Source organism: Ipomoea nil, unplaced genomic scaffold (genome assembly GCF_001879475.1).
Source record: "Ipomoea nil cultivar Tokyo-kokei standard unplaced genomic scaffold, Asagao_1.1 scaffold1317, whole genome shotgun sequence".
NCBI classification, from domain to species: Eukaryota; Viridiplantae; Streptophyta; class Magnoliopsida; order Solanales; family Convolvulaceae; genus Ipomoea; species Ipomoea nil.
This window is the reverse complement of record NW_017617745.1, coordinates 3,601,471-3,620,371: the sequence shown is the minus strand read 5'-3', so window position 1 is coordinate 3,620,371 and position 18,901 is coordinate 3,601,471. Positions and strand designations below refer to the sequence as shown.

At 33.0% G+C, this 18,901-nt stretch overlaps 1 protein-coding gene across 1 annotated transcript; it reads right to left on the bottom strand.

The window, feature by feature from the left end:
- Window positions 1–1,620: 1,620 nt before the first annotated feature.
- Window positions 1,621–9,644, bottom strand: LOC109185376 (pyruvate kinase isozyme G, chloroplastic). Its single transcript, XM_019335372.1, has 12 exons — window positions 9,168–9,644; window positions 8,406–8,657; window positions 7,154–7,319; window positions 6,373–6,507; window positions 6,175–6,285; window positions 5,976–6,064; window positions 4,755–4,817; window positions 3,993–4,168; window positions 3,212–3,311; window positions 2,763–2,911; window positions 2,503–2,611; window positions 1,621–1,885 (listed from the first exon to the last, which is right to left on the bottom strand). Exons 1-12 carry the CDS (start codon window positions 9,411–9,413, stop codon window positions 1,772–1,774), a joined length of 1,710 nt encoding a protein of 569 aa, XP_019190917.1. The 5' UTR covers window positions 9,414–9,644; the 3' UTR covers window positions 1,621–1,771.
- Window positions 9,645–18,901: the final 9,257 nt, after the last annotated feature.

Sequence of the window (18,901 nt, the reverse complement as noted above, 5' to 3'; positions counted from 1 at the left end):
AATTATACACACCATACCCCTAATTATTCATGATTTATTTGACAGCAGAGATACAATGTTAATGCAAAGTATTCCAATCTCTCATCGGCAAGTTGAGGGCAGGACAGGATGTTGTGGAACTGTGGAAGTGGGAAGAGAATGATTGTTATACTGTCAAAAGAAGTTAATTTCAAGATTATGGAGAATATGCAAAAATGGGAAATTATCTCCCAAAAAAAAAAAAAAAAAAAAAAATCTCAAATGGACTTCTATGTGGAAGCTTAACTTTCAAGAAGCTACTTCCAATCGTTATGCCATGGAACCGTGTTCACCATTCATGGTGAACACGGTTCCAACGGTGTTAGTACACTGTTTTTTTTTTTTTTCTTAATTAATTGCGTGATTTTTCTTATTCATTTTCACATTTCGCGGTTTCACTTTAATTTGAGGTGAGCAATGATTTCGGACATTCATAAATTATGAATTCATGCCTGCACATTCACTTTGGAACCATGCCTACACATTCCTGTCCGAAATCACGGACATTCATAAATTATGAATCCATGCCTGCACATTCACTTTGGAACCATACCTACACATTCACTTTGGAACCATGAGATTATGAATTTTCTATTATAAGATTATGAATTTTCAGTTATGAGATTATGAATTTTCTGTTATGAAATTATGAATTTTCTATTATGAAATTATGAATCTACATTACATTCATAATCTCATTCTCATAACAGAAAATTCATAATCTCATAACAGAAAATTCATAATTTAATAAATATTTTACTTTTATGCGATTATGAATTTTCTGTTATAAGATTATGAATTTTCATTACATTCATAATCTCATAACAGAAAATTGAGAATTTGATCAAACAGCGCCGTTAACTCCACATCCGTGATTTTTTATTATTATTTTTTTTTTTTTGCATAAAAACGACCTCGTTTGGACTTGTATTCACCATTCACGGTGAACACGTTTCCAGGGCATAATTTGCGAGCTACTTCTATGTGCAAAAGTGTGGACTGGCCTAGTAGTCGTATGCTATGCAGTGCAGTCTGCAAGTGAAGATCAGAATCACTCACCACGGAATTGGATTGTCCATGCCTTAGCCAAGTGTTTTGGAGTTGGACTGTTATGAGTAATGAAAAAAAAAAAAAAAAATGTTATGAGTTTAAAAGAAGAAAATCTCTACGTCTGTCCAGTGGTCCACCATGGATGTTTAAATTATCGAGGAGGTCTAGTCGGCTCGGCACTGTCCACCTCACAACTTCCAACTCTTCTGCACACATCCGTTTGAGTACCTGACAGCTATATTCGGTCCAACGGAGATAAGCAGACTAGTATGGGCAATATCAGGAGACAGGAGCCAAGAGGGCCTCATCTCATCAGATCACCTACTGAGATTTGACAAGGATTGAACACCCTGCAGCCTGCAGGTGCGACCATCCTCTGGACTTCTGGGACCTCCACTCCTCACTATTCACTATCCTTTCACAGTTTGACCATAGCTCCGTTCCTTCACACGTGTGGTGAGTGGTCCCTTACAGTAATGTATTACCACCCAAATATAATAAGGAAACTAATTCAAATCAAAAATAAATAAATTAAACAGTCCATCCCTTTACAACTAATTTCTTGAAATAATTTCACACCAAAAAATCCTTCCCACTCTATGAAAATTCATCCACATTCATAAAATGGGAACTAGGAGAAAAAACAAACTTAAGTCCGAAATTTCCCTGTTTCATTTTTAAAATTAAAAAAAAAAAACATTTATCAACTTTGAACTTTGCGAACTTGTATATGGTGAGTAGATTCTCTACGCCAGATTGGTTGCGCTCCGCTCTGAACAAGGGTCACAAACTGCCCTTCATTGACGACGCCCTTACTCTATAAAACAGAGAATACAAAGGTTATGCCAATAATAACACTAAAAGAAGACTTAGGGGGCGTTTGGTTCAGATTATATAACATAACCAAGGGAATGTGACATTCCAAAGCTCACATTCCTATGTTAGGTTCACATTATCGCAGGGAAATGTTACATTCCCTCCACATAGGATTTTGAAGGGAATGTGATTCCCTTCAATTTCTAAGGTTATGTAAGATAACCTTGGTTATGTTAGTTTATTATACACACACAAATATATAATTATTTTTGTAATTATATATTTTTTATTTTTATTATGTTAGGTTAGCATATAAAATAATTTTATTTCTCAAGTTCCATATTTTAGTTAATATTTTAAAATCATGTAATTGTATATGATACCGTTATCTTATTTATTTTTAATTTTTAAATTTATTAAAATATATGAAAATATGTTAAGGATATTATAGTGTGTGAATAAAAGATAACCCTAAACCAAACATGATTATATTACATACTCCAATTTTAACCAAACATAGGAATCTAACATTCCCAACAATCTAACATTCCATAAGGTAATATGACATTCCGTGAACCAAACGAGGAAATAGGGACTATATTAGAGGAGAGCACTAACCAATAAAAGCTTCAAAGCTCGAGAAAAGGTCTCCTCTGAATCGTTTGAGAACTCCATATATATAGGCATGACACCCTGATAGAGAGCAAGGCGCTGCTTCAACCTTTGGCTGTTGCAAAACCGAGTTATTTTAACAACACATTGGATTTGTCCACAACACACAAAGTTCATTTAAGAAGAGGTGAGTGAGATTTTCCCCAACCCCCAATCCACATGGTGTGTTACTGTTTTCTTGCAAAATAGAAAGAGGAGGCACTTACTTGTTTGTGAAAGCAAATATTGTTGAGTATGGCCGATAATGGCTTAAAATTACAGCCATAGAACCAGTTCTTGTAAAGACGATAATAGGCGTATCAAGTGTATTAGCCATTGTGCTCGAGTGAAAAGCAAACATCTCACCCATATGGCTCTGCAAAATGCCACCAAAATAATGAAAACTCACATTGCTACATGTACTACAGGTTGATTAGTTCTCATATCTGAAAACTGCATACATTCATTACATAATACAGCTATTTAAGGACCCAAAAAAAAAAAAACATAATGCGTTGAATATATGGAACAATGTTCGCGGCATGAGAATGTCAGCCCTACCTGTATCAGGGATTTGTTTTCTGTTTGTTTTAATTTTGTTGAATTACCAATAATAATAAGCATACGAAAAGAAGAAAAAATATTTTGTATGGAATACAACGAACAATGCACACACCTTGCGGGAAGCAGATTGCTCTGGAGAAGCTCTTGTTGGTAGAGTTGATTCAGTCCTCAATGCTACAGTATGCATTACATTCACAGCCTTCAGCGGATACCTATTATTCACATTTCACAGGAGACATTAGATAAAAAATCTTACTTGTACAAGTAAATCACATGCCATTCAACATCATTCTAACATGCCAGTATGTGTAATGAATTATGAATAAGAGTCTTTTGAAACAAGTAAATAAAATCATATTCTAAACAGCAAAGAGATGACAGAATATTCATTGTTGTAATTAGAAGAAAAGTTTCTATTTTTTGCTGCCCAGACCCCAAGATACCATTTCCTTTTATTTTTACACGCAAAGTTGTGGATGACATGTTTTGCCAAATTTACACGTGACTGGAAGAATTAGATTCAAATTTGAAAAACACCAATTCAGATGTAAAATATTCAAAATCAAATTAGTTTTATTTTCTTTTGCACTTGATACAGAAGTGAAAGACATCAATTGGCAGACATATCACATATCCTTATGAAAAATAATCATAATGTAATGTATACAAAACCACAAAAAGGCAAGATTATCTGTGACAATGTGACATTAAGACAGAAGATTTTGCCTAAGTTTAGCTGAAGTGTGCAGATTTTTAGAAGTACATATTTGATATTTCAGGCCACAAATAGAGGAAAAGAGAATTCAAGGCTCAAAAATGATCAGATTGGGGAAGAAAACAATGCAGTTAATGTGTATCACAATTATGTGTCAAAAAGAGAGTTCAATACTTACTTTCCATGGGCAGTTTCTCCAGAAAGCATTATTGCATCGGCACCTTCACGCACCGCAATTGCAATGTCAGAAACTTCAGCTCTAGTAGGAGTTGGGTGATCAATCATGCTTTCAAGCATATTTGTTGCTACTATAACTGGCTTTTGCATGCGGCGACACCTTTTAATGATGTCTTCCTGTTACGTATATACATCGTAGGTAGGTCCATAGTTTTGGATGCCAAAAAAAGAATCTAACACAGGTTATATTATATGGGTAGACCAAAAATTTTGGTAGGTATCAATGGCATTCAGTGATTAGGCAGTGGCATAGCAAGAAACTTTCAGGATAAATCATCACATTTAATCTTCGCATACAGTAACTGACTATTGCTTTATTGGTTAACCCAAAAGAGAAACATATGCATAATATTAAAACAATATGTTTAAGACCTAAAATTTTGTTGGTTATGAATAAAATTGTATGTACAGTTCCAGGATAAAATAAAACACAGGAAGACAGAAAGCAACACAAGTTAGAAAAAGAAAGTGGAAAAAAATGTACATTAGATAATTTTGCTCAATTAGAACATATACAGCAAGCACAAAAAACAAGGACAAACATACATGCATCTTGGAAAATGCTTATTTTTACCCCAAAAACAGAGGTGGCATAGCCTTGGCTTTCATTCAAAAAATTCATATTTAAGACAAATGTATTCCATCAAAACTGAAAGCAAAGGGGAAGGAAGGGCCAGGGATCACCAAATTAAGCCTACAGTACCTGCAGCAAAGGGACATCCTCTATTGGGAGCTCAGCACCAAGGTCACCACGGGCAACCATTGCCTATGGTCAATAGCAAATTTTCAGAACTTGATAAATAGAACAAAAACATAAATTCAAGAATTAAACATACAGTGTTTATTAGTAACTAAAAAAAAAAATGACCTAGCAAAATGGAAAATAGTGTTTTCATAAGCATAATATCGACGATGAAATTAAGAATTCATTGTTAACATCACCAACACTATACCATGACCAGAAAACAGGAGAAACACTATTTTCCAGGTTTCCAAACACACCCTTAAATGAAAACATAGTCAAAATCCATTTTTTTTGTTTTTGGCAAGTAGTCAAGTAGTCAAATTTGCTAAATATAGTTCAGCACGTGTTCCTTTATAATGAAAACTTAGTCAATGTTTGTTTTTTGATATGTAATCAAAGTTTGCTAAATATAGTTCAAATAATGCATCCAAGCAGAACACATAAAAATCCCCAAGTCTAATGGTTTTGAAACTCTTAAGGGTCTGTTTATTAACTGGAAAACTCATCAATTTTATGAAAAAATGGAAAACAAAAGCTGAAAGGTGCTTTAAAAAAAAAAAAAAAAAAAAAAAAAATTGCTTCCAAATGAACTATTCTCTAAATTGAGAAATGGAAAATACTACTTTCCACCTTAGAAAGGAATTTCGAAAAAAAGATCTTACATGCATTAATCTTCATTTATTACCTCCACTACAACCACCTACCTCTGAAAGTTTCAAATAATTTTATATTTTGTAAATTAGAAAGTAGACGAATTTGAACATGTTTTCTAATTTTCCAATGAAAAATGGAACTTTAGAATTTTAGAAAGTTAGGGTCGGAAAATGGAAAACAATTTACTAAACAGGCACTAAAAAGGCAAGTAAATGACTGTATCATTAAACACACACTGATTGAGTGACAGTTTAAAAATTGAAGTTCAAATGTAGGAATTGTACAAAACTATGGCTTTTCCAGTAGTGGAGGCAAGAGAAGCTTTGATATCCAAGAAGCTAGTCGATGAAGATCTGAATGGAAGTTTTGCACATAACAACATTTTATAAACAGAAATACAGAATCTTAATCTGGTTGGACATCTTGGCAAGCAAAAGACTATTTAGTAGCAACATGTAACAATCTATATATGTCTATACGTATACACGCAGTATTAACAATAGAATTTAAAAAATTAAAGCTGACCCCATCTGAAGCAGAAAGGATACTTTGCAGATTTGGTATAGAGTCAGCACTTTCAATTTTTACAATCACATGAATATCAGCATTGCAGCCTGCAGCAATGATCCATAGAAGTCAATTGGGTAGAATACCAGAAGGAAATAGTTTACAACAAAACATCCAAATAAAAATAAAATAAAAGATTAACAGACAGATGCTTTACTTTTTAAATAATCTTTCAACTCATGGACCACATCAGCATCCTTCACGAAAGAAACAGCATAAAAATCAACTTGATTCTCCACCCCAAACTTGATATCTTCCCAGTCTTTTTCTGTTAAATGATCATAAAACTCAGAAGTTGAAAGAGAGATGACACTTCCTATTGGCAACGTTTGTGTAAATCATAAACACAGCAAACCTGTTATTGAAGGCAAAGTCGCACTTTTCCCACGTACATTTAAATGTCGTCTCGACTTAAGCTCTCCACCATCAATGACTTCACAACTGACCAAGTCCTCTGTCTTTGATTTCACAGCTAATGACATCATTCCACCTAGTAAAGGAAACAGCAAGTTATGCACTCTTTTAAAGAGAAAATCAAAGTTAATTGCCTGACTTCATTTTAAATCAAAGATTTGCACAGCACAGCAACTTGCTTCATTGGCAATAACCAAACAAAATTATCCTCTAAAGATCAGGAGATCTGCCAATACAGAGCAAGGCTCCAGTACGGAGGTACCTCAGCTCTTCCCAGGATAAGAAAAACTCAGGTTGCAATTACCCACTTCACTTCCAATACTTGCAATTAAAAAGAGATACAGGTATCAAGGAAAATACACATAAAATTACAATGGCTAACTCCAGAACAGAAAAACATGGGAAAAAAATGAAAAAAAAATTAAAAAATACAGAGCTTCCTTTTTTACAAGAACTTAACATGCTCAAAAAATACCATATGAAAAGGACAACTAAAGACCCAGGTAAGGTCAGACACTCAGACTCCTAAAAAAGAATATGATATTATTTAGTTGAAACCATGCAACAACTTTCAAAAATCCTATAACAATCAGCATGCATCATTTACAATACTTATTGAAACATTTGATCTAAAGATGTTTTAGGATAGTCTACAAACACTAACAACAACAACAAAAATATTCACAGGATGGAAAATAAAAGTAGAGTATGAAGTTACTTACCATCAACTAGAATTATATCCCCAACATCCACATCATTTATGAAATCATCATAATTCACACTAACTGTGTTATCTGCGCTCACACCTCTCTTTATGGTGAAATTGAACTCTTGACCCTCCTTAAGAAGAATTGGTTTTGCCACATCGCCACTCCTGACTTCAGGTCCCTGAGTAGTACATTAAAAAAGGATCAAAACAATGATACCAGTAGGAGCAAGTCATACTAAACTCAGGAACTGCCCAACTCCTGACTATATAGAAGCAATAAACAAGACAAAATTTGGCATTTCACAAGCACACACACACACACACACACACACAAAAACATAACTTATAGTCAATGCACCAGTAGATTTAGCTCCAGTAATGCTTACGATGCCAGGAAAAAAAAAATAGTCAATGCACCAGTAGATTTAGCTCCAGTAATGCTTACAATGCCAGAAGAAAATATGGTGTTGCTTACAAGGATGAAGCCAATGTGTTAGCAGTAAGGTCATTTGACCCCTTTGGAATTTTCTCCAACAGTGTAATATATATTTCAAACTGCCAAAATGTCAAATTGCCCATAAAAAAGTGTTATGGATGCATGATTGCATTGTATCTTTATTGAGAAAGAATTCTTTGATACCATAAGCAGCAAAGCATTGCAATGATTTCAAAGTATTTAAAAAAGGATGAAATGCCATCAATATTTTTAAAGACTAGAGAAAAAAAGTGCAATTTACTTTTTATAATAAAGTGCATTGTATATATGAATGCATCAACATGTGTACTTATTCAATGGCCGAGAGTAGACCATAAGGGTGTTTTTGGTTTAGGTTATGTACCCAATAATCTCATCTTACCACATAACCTAGTAAACTCATATTATCTAATAGAATGTTATTGGTTCCTGGGGATGTGAGACTCCCAAAGGTAATGAGAAATTATCAGGAATGGTTATGTAGTTCATTTTAGCTGGTGGTTGATTGGGTAGTGCAATTCAATCCCACTAACAGATTCACATTAAGGTGTTTCTTTGTTAAAGTGCAGAACACTTAAAGAACAATATCACAATGATAGAACAAAATTAATTTCAACAGCAGAAAAACAAGAGGAAAGCACATCAATCAATGTTTAAAAACTTGAGTCACAAGCACATTAAGAAACTTTAGTTTAAATCCCAGCCGCCAGCCCCCACCACAACTTTACATGAGGGCTAGACAGTTAAGAAACTTTAAACAGTTATAGTTCTGAAAAGCCAATTAACACACCTTTGTGTCCAGCATTATAGCAATAGCCTTGTCGTCAAATTGAGCATTATATTCTTTAACCAGGTCAATGGTTCTCTGATGTGATGCATGGTCTCCATGGGACATATTTAGACGTGCAACATTCATTCCAGCATCTGCCAGTTTCCATATCATCTCACGTGAACTTGTTGAGGGACCAATAGTACAAACTATCTTTGTTTTCCTTTGATGATTCAGATGCACATCCCCTGGCCTTAAAACTTGATCACTAGACTGAAACCAATAGAAGAACAACTCAACTTACTTTTGGGAGAGCAAGCATATACAAGATATATGAAAAGGAGCAACTTTTGAAATGAACAAACATAAATACACAGTGGTAAGAGAGCTTTCATTGGTTAGAATTTTGCAATTGAACGCTTCCATTTAAACATCTTTCTTACTCTTCAATAGCATACCAATTAAGTGACAAAAATCTGTCAAAAAGGTATGAAAACTCCAACTGCTGAGGATTACATGAATTAAAACATATTAGAAGAAATCATCCTACAACACAGCTCAAGGTTCCGAATTGATTCGTTTCCTAAAACTAGAAAATGATAACACAAAATGAAAAGCACAAAAATAATGCTTCTGAAATTTTAAAATTAGGTAGCGGAGAATCCAAAGGTGTATAATACCATTAGAACCTAATCAAATTTTTTAAAAGAATATTAATCATTCTACTGCAGAACATAAAGGGCGTAATGCTAAAATGAAAGAAAAACAAAGACGCCAGCTTACAGAGGAAGCAGAACCGTCGACGAGGGAGATGTTAACATTAGCATAGGAATTTACGCCATCAATTTGCACGGACGACTTCACGGCCTGAATTTGGTTCCGAATCGGAGCTGGTTTCCTGACGACGGAATCAGAGAAGAAGAACGAATGACAGTCGCCGAAGCTTTTAGCCGATGAGAGGCGATCGTAGGAACGAGTAGAGTCGGACTTCAAGGTGTATAATCCGGTGGGAAGGTTGATCGTCGACATTGCAAAGGCAGAAGAAAAGGAGGAGACAAGAAACAGAGTAAGCTTCTAGTAGTTGAAGCAGTGCAGATATATTGCTGTATATAGATAGGTACGTATATATAAGTATATAGTAGAGAGAGTAGTTATGGAGGTGATAGTGTAGTCTGTGTGTAGTTAAAAACGAGGAAGAAGAAGTGGCGGTTAGGGAATCGCAATGGAGGCACAACAGAAATTCAGAAAAGACGAGTGGAGAAGGAGAACACACAACTCTGCCCTACGAAGTACTAACACTCACCACCTCCTAAGCCACGCGCGTCGCCATCTACTTTGACTCCATTTTTTTTTTATGCGGGCACAAAAATACATTTCTAATATTAGTAATTTATATTAAATTTTAGATTTTAGATATTTATATTTATATTATTGTATAATAACAATAATAATAATGTAAATCATTTTTATAAATTCGGAAAATGGTTAAATATGTTCCTAAAATTTACACCAAAAGTCAATTAGGCACCTAAAATTTTTAAAAGTGCAATTAAACCCTTAAACATGTTAAATTGAGGTAATGAAGTTCAAAAATTGATAAATGACATGTTATTACAGGTTATTTCAGTTCAGACATCACTCCGGCGACCTCAGGCGAAAATTCGGTGACCGCCCAAGCCGTCGTCGGTCGCCATCTTCGGCGGAAGGCGACAAGAACTGATCGCCTTCCCCGGAGAAGGCGGCCAGATCTGGTCGCCGGCCGCCTTCTCCTGGGTTGGTCACCTTCGTCGGCGGAAGGCATCCAGTTGGTCACCTTCCGACGAAGCAAGCCGTCGCCGGTCGCTAGATTTTCGCCTGAGGTCGTCAGAATGATGCCTGAACTGAAATGACCTGCAATAACAAGTCATTTACTGATTCTTGGGCTTCATTGCCTCAATTTGTCATGTTTGAGGGTTTAATTACACTTTTAAAAAATTTAAGTGCCTAATTGACTTTTGGTGTAAAATTTAAGGGTCTATTTGACCATTTTCCCTTATAAATTTGATATTTATATTTTAGAAAATTACTTATATAGTACTCTAGTATATAATGTTTATATATTATTTTCATTGAAGAAGATAAGAAAATATACGGTGGTTGATGCATGTACATGATAACAATAATTGGAAAATATAACGAAAATTATAACAGTAGGGTTATTTTTTACCAAAATATTGTATTATACAACTCTTATAGCATAAAATGTATTAAAAAAATAACGAAAAAAAACATAAATAAATGAAGGGTATAACATTTATTTATACGTATTAGTTTTTAGATTTTAGATAAATTATTATTATTATCATTATTATTATTATTATTATACTGTGGGTGCTAATTAAAAGCGAAATCTCTCGCCTAGAGACCCAACATCGACCCTACAAGAATTGTAACGAAATAATATTGCTCTTATACTTTGGATAATAAGAGATTGTTACGTTCAAAAAGCAATACATGACTGGTACCAACAAAGGGCAATAAAATAAAAAGAAAAATGATAAACATACTTTTAATGGATTAAAACCTTGGTAACATATATATATATATATATATATATATATTGACTATATTCATAACTACTTTCTCCCAATGTAATAGAGTCAGTAGCATTCAAAAAAAATTTTGTATCATAACGAAATTAAAGTTTAATAAAACAATTAGATACAAGATCATGATATCAAAAATATCATCCACATGAACAGCTCAATTGGTCATATAAGTGAAATTTGAAAATAATGATTTGAAATTAAATCTCATCAGCGATTGAGTTACTATAAGAAATTGGAGTTGGGGATTCAACCTTTTGGTAATAATAATATCAAAAAGAATATCTTCTTTTTTTTTCTTTTATTTTTATTTTGCAATTTTTATTTTTGAATTGTTGAATGCTTGTTTAGTGGTCACCCAAAACCCCCCTACTCGCTAGTTAAGTATCTGAATTATGGTACTCGCCCTATAGTGCAGGAACATATGGCATGGGTACTTGTCAGACTGACTGATATTTGCATATGTTTGAGTGTTTGACATGAATGATGTGGACACGTGGGTCTCACTTGCGAGATTCGAACATGAGTGATTAATACTCGTTCTGTTCTATTTTATCTGTCATACTTACTATTATCTTCTTATCATATGCATCTTAGCTTTAATTTAAGGCATCTCAAAAACTTCTTGCCATGAGCACTTTAGTAAATCATTATCCAAAGAATATTTATCCATTAATCTCCATCAAATCCTTGTAGACTCAAAATTAATTGTGTTCTTCTCTTAATTTCCGTATACTTCACGAAAATATTTTGTTGTTCATATGCCTTGACTTGATTATTGTTGATTGAGAAATCTTGTTGAACTTTGACACCATGATACTTTTTACTAAAATAAAATTACAATAAAATTATGAGGGTCTAACAAATTACATTTGACTCATCAAAATTTAATTATAAAAATATTCCTTTCAAAAATGTATTTTTAATTCTAAATTATTAGTAAAAATAATTGATTAATTAATTATTTGCGCTAGAACACTAGAAAATGTTAGGAATTGAGGTTCCTAAATCAAAGCGAACCAATTTCAAGCTGAACTGAAATCAAACCGAATGGTTTCATTTTTTTTTAAAGCGAACAAACTAAAACTGAAAAAACTAAACCGAATATTGAAACGCTAACCCCTAAAAAAAAAAACTCCACTTTTGGTAAAAGACTTTGCTTTTAATGTGTATTTTATTTGATGTGGAATACATTATTAACTTATTGTCAATAAACATTTTTATTTATTTATTGTGGTATCAATGTTAAAATTTAATTATAATAAACAAAATTGTACCAAGACTATGTGGTCTAATGGTACCCGGGTTGGACTTTTATTTGGAAGGTTGGGAGCTCTTTGTGTTTCAGTAGGTTGAGAAAGTATATGAACAGATACTACATTATAATAGAGTCACTGGCATTCAAAAAAACAAATTTGTCAAAGAAAAACTAATTGCACTTGCTAAAACTTATCTTTTTTTTTTTTGAATGTTACTGGCCCTATTACATTGTAGTATCTGTTCATATACTTTCTCAACCTACTGAAACACAAAGAACCAATAATACCTCCACTGAGGCTCGAACTCGTAACCTTCCAAATGGAAGTCCAACCCGGGTACCATTAGACCACATAGTCTTGGTTGCTAAAACTTATCTATTTGTAACACAACTCTACTAAGTTCAATGTAATTTTTAAAAATTTAGGTGAGATAATAATTATTTTATCATAAAAAAAATTAAAATTTCGTCTTCTAATATTCATAAGATTTATGTGTTTCTTTATTTATTTTGATCATATAACTTTACTATTTTATTTATTTATTAGACAATTTTTTAATCACACACCATGTGCATTTACAACTAATATTTTAATATAAGATGATCTCTAGCAATAAATAAATAAATCCAACTACTTGCTTTGCAAAACTCGTGGATCATCTCGCGCATTAAAATGAGATGAGTAAATATAAGCTATATTTTACAATTAGCTTGAGTTGAACTTACTACTTAGGGTCCGTTTGGAAAGCAGGAAAATGACTTGTGGAAAATGACTTCTGAAAAATGAGTCATTTTCCAAAGTCATTTTCCTTTCCGGTGTTTGGCTGCAAAATGGAAAACTGTATTTTGGTGTTTGGCTCATTTTTTGAAAATGATGTAGAATTGTATAATTAAATATTTTATATAATTAATTATTTTATTTAAAATATATATTTATTTATAAAATCAAATAATATTATTTATTAAAAAAAAAATTTTAAAAAAAAACAAAAACAAAACAAAGAAAAGACGTTTCCGCCGTTTTCTCGGCTTCCGGCCAGAAAGGCGGAAACCAGAGATTTCCGCGGCCGGAAACCAGAGAAAGCTCTCTGGTTTCCGCCAGAAGGAAACCAGAGAGAACCAGAGAGTTCTCTAGTTTCCGCCGGAAGGAAACCAGAGAGAACCAGAGAGTTCTCTAGTTTCCGCCGGAAGGAAACCAGAGAGAACCAGAGAGTTCTCTCTGGTTTCCGGTGGAAGGAAACCAGAGAAAAGATCTGGGGAAGGAGGAAGCTAATGAATGTTGTTGAAGGATGGTGTTGTTGAATGTTGTTGAAGGATGGTGTTGTTGAAGGAGAAGGCTGCTGCGTGTGTGTGTGTTTAGAAGATGGAAAATGACTTCCCCCAAAAAAAAGGAGAAGTCATTTTCCAGAAAATTGCCTTCCTTTTCCATTGACTTCTCCTCATTTTCTTTTGACCAGTCATTTTCCAATGTAGCCAAACACCAAAAACCCGGATGATTTTCAGAAGTCATTTTCCGGGTTTCCAAACACACCCTTAGTATACTACGACGGAGTACTATTTTTTGAAAAGCACGGAGTACTAATTAGCATGAAAGTTATTTTAATATTTTGAGGAAAATAATTTAATAGGAAATTCAACTATATATTAAAAAATGCAATTAAATCTTTAAACTAAAAAAAAAAAAAAAAAAAAAAAAAAAAACTCTTAAACTTGTTAAGATAATGCAACTAACCCTTTTTTTTTTTTTTTTTTTTTTTTTTTTTTTTTTTTTTATCTACGGGAAGGGGGAAACCCAAAAAAGAGGTTCAACCAAGCATTAGCTTGTGATACAGGAAAAACGCCATGCTGGTAAACCCAAAGCATCCTTTTCTAGTAGACTAATAACTGCAATTAACCCATTTTGACTTATAATAACTAGCATGCGACTGCCATGACTTCTTCATCCAATTTTATGGAGAAGTGGGTTACATTAATTTTTTTTTTTAGTTTTTTTTTTAATAAGATACACATAAGCAAAATTAACCAATTATTTTTTGGTAACCTGTTAAAGATGTTAATTACACTATTTTAACAAGTTTAAGCGTTCAATTAGAATGTTTTTTAGTTCAAGAGTCTAATTTTAATTTGTTATATTATATAGTTGTAATGCACTATTTTCCTTAATATTGTTAGCCCATCTATATATTTTAAACTTTCAAATTTTATTCTTAAATCAAGTGTTTTATTTAATGTAAACATACGGCAATTAATTTCACTTTTGATCTTTTAAGTACTTTGCATGATGAACATGGACTTGTTTTGTAAACTAGCATTTTGACCACTTTAGCAATTTGACTTGGTCAAAATGTTAAATAATGAAAATGTTGCTTAGAGCAGTGTTTTTAAGTTGGCATTTTTATAATGACATTGTAATTTTACCAACACTTGAAGTTGTACTGTGTGTGTACACATATGCAAATGGCAATAAATATAGTTCATGTACAAATTTGGAGAAAAGAAAATAAACAGGGAAATAAATACATATATACAAACATATAGAATATGAAATTGAAAAAATATAAAATTGTATGTGAGTGAAAATTGTCAATTAATCATATAAATTCGAAAGAGGTTTGAGAATATATGTATTTATAAAGGTTTATAAGTGTATTTCTATTAATAAAAAAATACATATTCCAGACCGTTAGGAATAATTAATATATACCAAGGGGGTCTTGGGAATGCATATTCCCGGCCATAGCAAAGAGAATAACTTATTTCGTGGAATTCGATTTCTTGCCTTAAAAATCGAACCAAACAGCATAGTAGTCTTTTTTTTTTTAGTACACTGACTCTGTTACAATGTAGTATATGTTCATAGTAACTTTTTCAACCTACTGAAACACAAAGAATCAATACCGTCTCCATCGAGATTTAAACCTATGACATCCCATTTAAAAAAATCACTTCATGCCACTAGATCACAAGGTCATTAACAAACAACAAGGTAGTCTTATTTCATAGAATGACATTTTATTTTCAGTATATTCCATGAACCAAACGTCAGGTAAATGTAAATAATTCGAATTCGTGACAAACGCTGACAATGTCCAAATACAGTATATATACCGAATGTGTCCTTTGTTGTGTTTTGTTTTTTCCTCAATTTAAAAGACAAATATGGTATTGGTTATGTCCAGAAATTGACAGCAAGAAGTGAAAAATGGTGGATCAGATAGAGAACATATTTTGTGGCATATTCCCATGCAGTACAGCAGATGCTTAGTTTGATGCTTTTGGAATTTGAACAAAGTAGAAATTGTGAGACAGGAGTACCCATGACAAAATGATGAAAACGAGGAGGAATCATCAGTTATCACCGGCCTAGACTACCACGCCCTCGTGTCTTCCCAATTTATTAGGGCATCTTCAATAGTTGAAAATTTTACCCCACATTTTTATAGGTTCCAATATCCACCTCATCATTACAAAATCTTTTCTTTTCATTAATTTTAAGTTTTTTCACAATTTTTTGTGGACCCACAATTTTATCTTCATATTTTAATTATTTTTAAATTTATTTAATTTATAAATTTATAATTTTATAATAAACATAAATGAATTGTATACGAAAATGAACATACGTAAAAATTACAAGCTTTCATTTTCGAACTTATAATTAAAATAAACATAGTAAGTCTAATTAATTAATACGATAGTTATAAAATGAAAATTAAATAACTAATTGCTTAAAAGTTAAACTACAAAGCGGTTAAAAATAAATTTAAACGCATAAAAAATAAAATTACAATTTATAATTAACAATAAAAAATAATAATAATAACAATTTATGCCGTTGCAAATTGCAACGGCACAAACTATGCACAGATATAGGCCGTTGCCAAGGCAACGGCCAAAATTAAAATGATTTCAGAGTGGCCGCCAGTTGGCGGCCACTCTGAAACGCCCTAGCGGGCGTGTGTAACACACGCGTCCGCCAGGCAGAAGGGTGAGACGCACCTGCGCGTCTCACCCTTCATTTATTTATTTATTTTTAAAATTTTCTGACAAAATTTTCTATGTTGCAGGAGAAAAATTAAGCTAAAAGTTGGTCTTCTCATTTGTTGAAAAGCAAGGCATGTGCATTTTACGATTCTAAAATTAAGGAATGAATCCCTTGTTGGGGTTGCCCTAACGGAGTAAGTTATTATTTTATTTTTTTAAGAGTTAATTTTACCGGAGGTCCCTTGTTTGTGGTTGTAATTTTAAATTTAGTCTTAGACTATCGTTTTTGCCATTTAACATCCCAGACTAATAGACTATCATATTTTAGACACCTAAGATCCTTCCAATAACTTTTTCGTTGAAAGCCTATTTTAAAAAAGGATATTTTGGTCTCTTCCATTATTTTTTAAATTTTCAATTTAATAGCTCCTATTTTGGAGCCAATAAGTCTTATTCCTCATTGGGGGAGGGAGGGGGAGATGTTGATGTACGTATGCTGATGTTAGAGGTTGGATGGGACTATCGTCTCAACTTGCTGAGATAGTTGAACTGCATCATTTGATACCTCTTCAGCAACATCTGTTTCCATCGATCCAATGCAGCAGCTCTCAATGGCTCCTAAAAATTAAAACATAATTCTAGTTTCCTTATGTACATTCCCTTGCTTAATATAAACATCATTTCTGACATATTTGGAAAAGCCATAGTTTTTCTTTTACAGATTACCTAGCTTAATGTAAATGTCTTCTATAATACCTTTTTTTTTTTTTTTTTTTTTTTTTTTTTTTTTTACACAGTTTTATTCTTTATATCAATACATTTCATTTCATTTTTTGTGAATTTATGCTTTTGTTCTCTGATATGGTTTTTCTCTGGACACTAAGTTTCAAAATAAGATATTTCAACCAAGGCAGCGGCGGAGGAAATGTCCGGTGCCTGGCCGAGGAATATTAATATAGGCTTCGAGAAAACATATATCAAAGAAAACCGGCAAAACAAAACAAAAATAGGAGCTATTAAATTGAAAATAAAAAAAAATAATGGAAGAGACCAAAATACCCTTTCTTAAAATAGACTTTCAATGAAAAAGTCATTGGAAGGACCTTAAGTTTCCAAAATATGATAGTCTAGGATGTTAAATGGCAAAAACGATACGCTGGGACTAAATTTGAAATTGCCACCAAAGACAAGGGACCTCCGGTGGAATTAACCCTTTTTAAAATTATAACAGTGAATTCAAGTTAGTATTCTTAATTTATGCCATGTCTGATTTGATGAAAATATTTTCCCTTTTGAAGCAAAATTAAAACACCTCTGCATGTTCCTACTCATGCTCAAAATGCAATTCCATAAGCTGTATTCAACACACCAAGCATATTGAGCTGCTCAAAGATCGACATGACCGTGTCGCCTATCCAAAAAGAGACAGTCGTGACACGCCCTAGACACAACCGTGCCGCCCATCGAGAAAAGTACACAACCCAGAGACACAATTGTGTCGCCTCTCTAGAAAGGGACATAGTTGTGACATGTCTTGGACACGATCGTGTCAACGGTACCCCCACCCCAGCGGATTTGGCTCCCGAACATCTTCTTGTTGTTCCTTCCAAGCCTGAACGGGGTAGAATAAAAGCCCCGTCTCAACTCAAACATCTTATGGTACTTCGCTACATGACTTGTGAATCCACAAGTAATAAAGCTTTGATTGCATGTATAGATGATTTTGAGCCCATCTACCACTCTCATGTCGTGAAGAACCCTGAATAGTGAACAACAATGGGCGAAGAGTTCAATGCGCTACTACATAACAACACATGGAAGTTGGTTCCACCTAACTGAGATATATAGGCATAATTGGATGCAAGTGGGTGTTCCGAATCAAGAGAAAAACGAATGGATCAATTGAACGATACAAAACTCGACTTGTTGCAAAAGGGTTCAACCAGGTTGAAGAAGAAGATTACGTTGACCCTTTCAACCATGTGGTGAAACCAACTAACTATAGTAAGACTCTTGGGGCCCGTTTACTAACAGGAAATTTTCTCCAGTTTTCTGAAAAACTGGAGAATTGAGGATTAGAAAACATAAAATATGTTTATTACCACAGTTTTCCATTTTGAAAAGTGAAAATAATTTTCCAGTTTTCTAAAAAATTGAAAAACTCTTAAAAACTGTTTTCTAAATAGAAAGCAGAATCATCTATCATCTATTTGGTTATATGTCACTATAATCACATTACTATGACTACATTCATTATCATCTTCTTTTACTTATCACAATCTTCTGTCTTTTCTACTTACTTTTACTTATTTAAACACAACTTATTTGTTTACACAGTTACACTTTAAAGTTAGACATTATATATATTACTTACATTATCAAAATTAAGAATTGAACTCTATACAATGTTTTAGATTTTGATTGAACTCAATAGATTATTAGTTCGTATACTTTTAGTTATGTTATATCGTAATACAAGTTCGGTCCGAATATCGGATAATGAAATCTCACATATATTAGAATTCAAAGTAAAAATTATATATTTATATACATGCCATTCAAATGAATAAATCCAAAAAATATTTTAAATATTAGCTAAAAAATATTAATATTATCTAAAGTAAATTTTAGGTGAACTTAGTAGATTATTGGTTCAGATATAATTTTTAGTTTTTATGTAAAAAATTTAC

Excerpts from the sequence above, each read along its gene's own strand:
- LOC109185376 (XM_019335372.1), bottom strand. The coding sequence starts at position 9,413 with ATGTCGACGATCAACCTTCCCACCGGATTATACACCTTGAAGTCCGAC. Across the intron at positions 8,658-9,167 it reads TCGACGGTTCTGCTTCCTCT|TCTAGTGATCAAGTTTTAAG; the intron begins GTAAGCTGGCGT and ends TATTGGTTTCAG. Across the intron at positions 4,818-5,975 it reads TCCTTTCTGCTTCAGATGGG|GCAATGGTTGCCCGTGGTGA; the intron begins GTCAGCTTTAAT and ends TATTGACCATAG.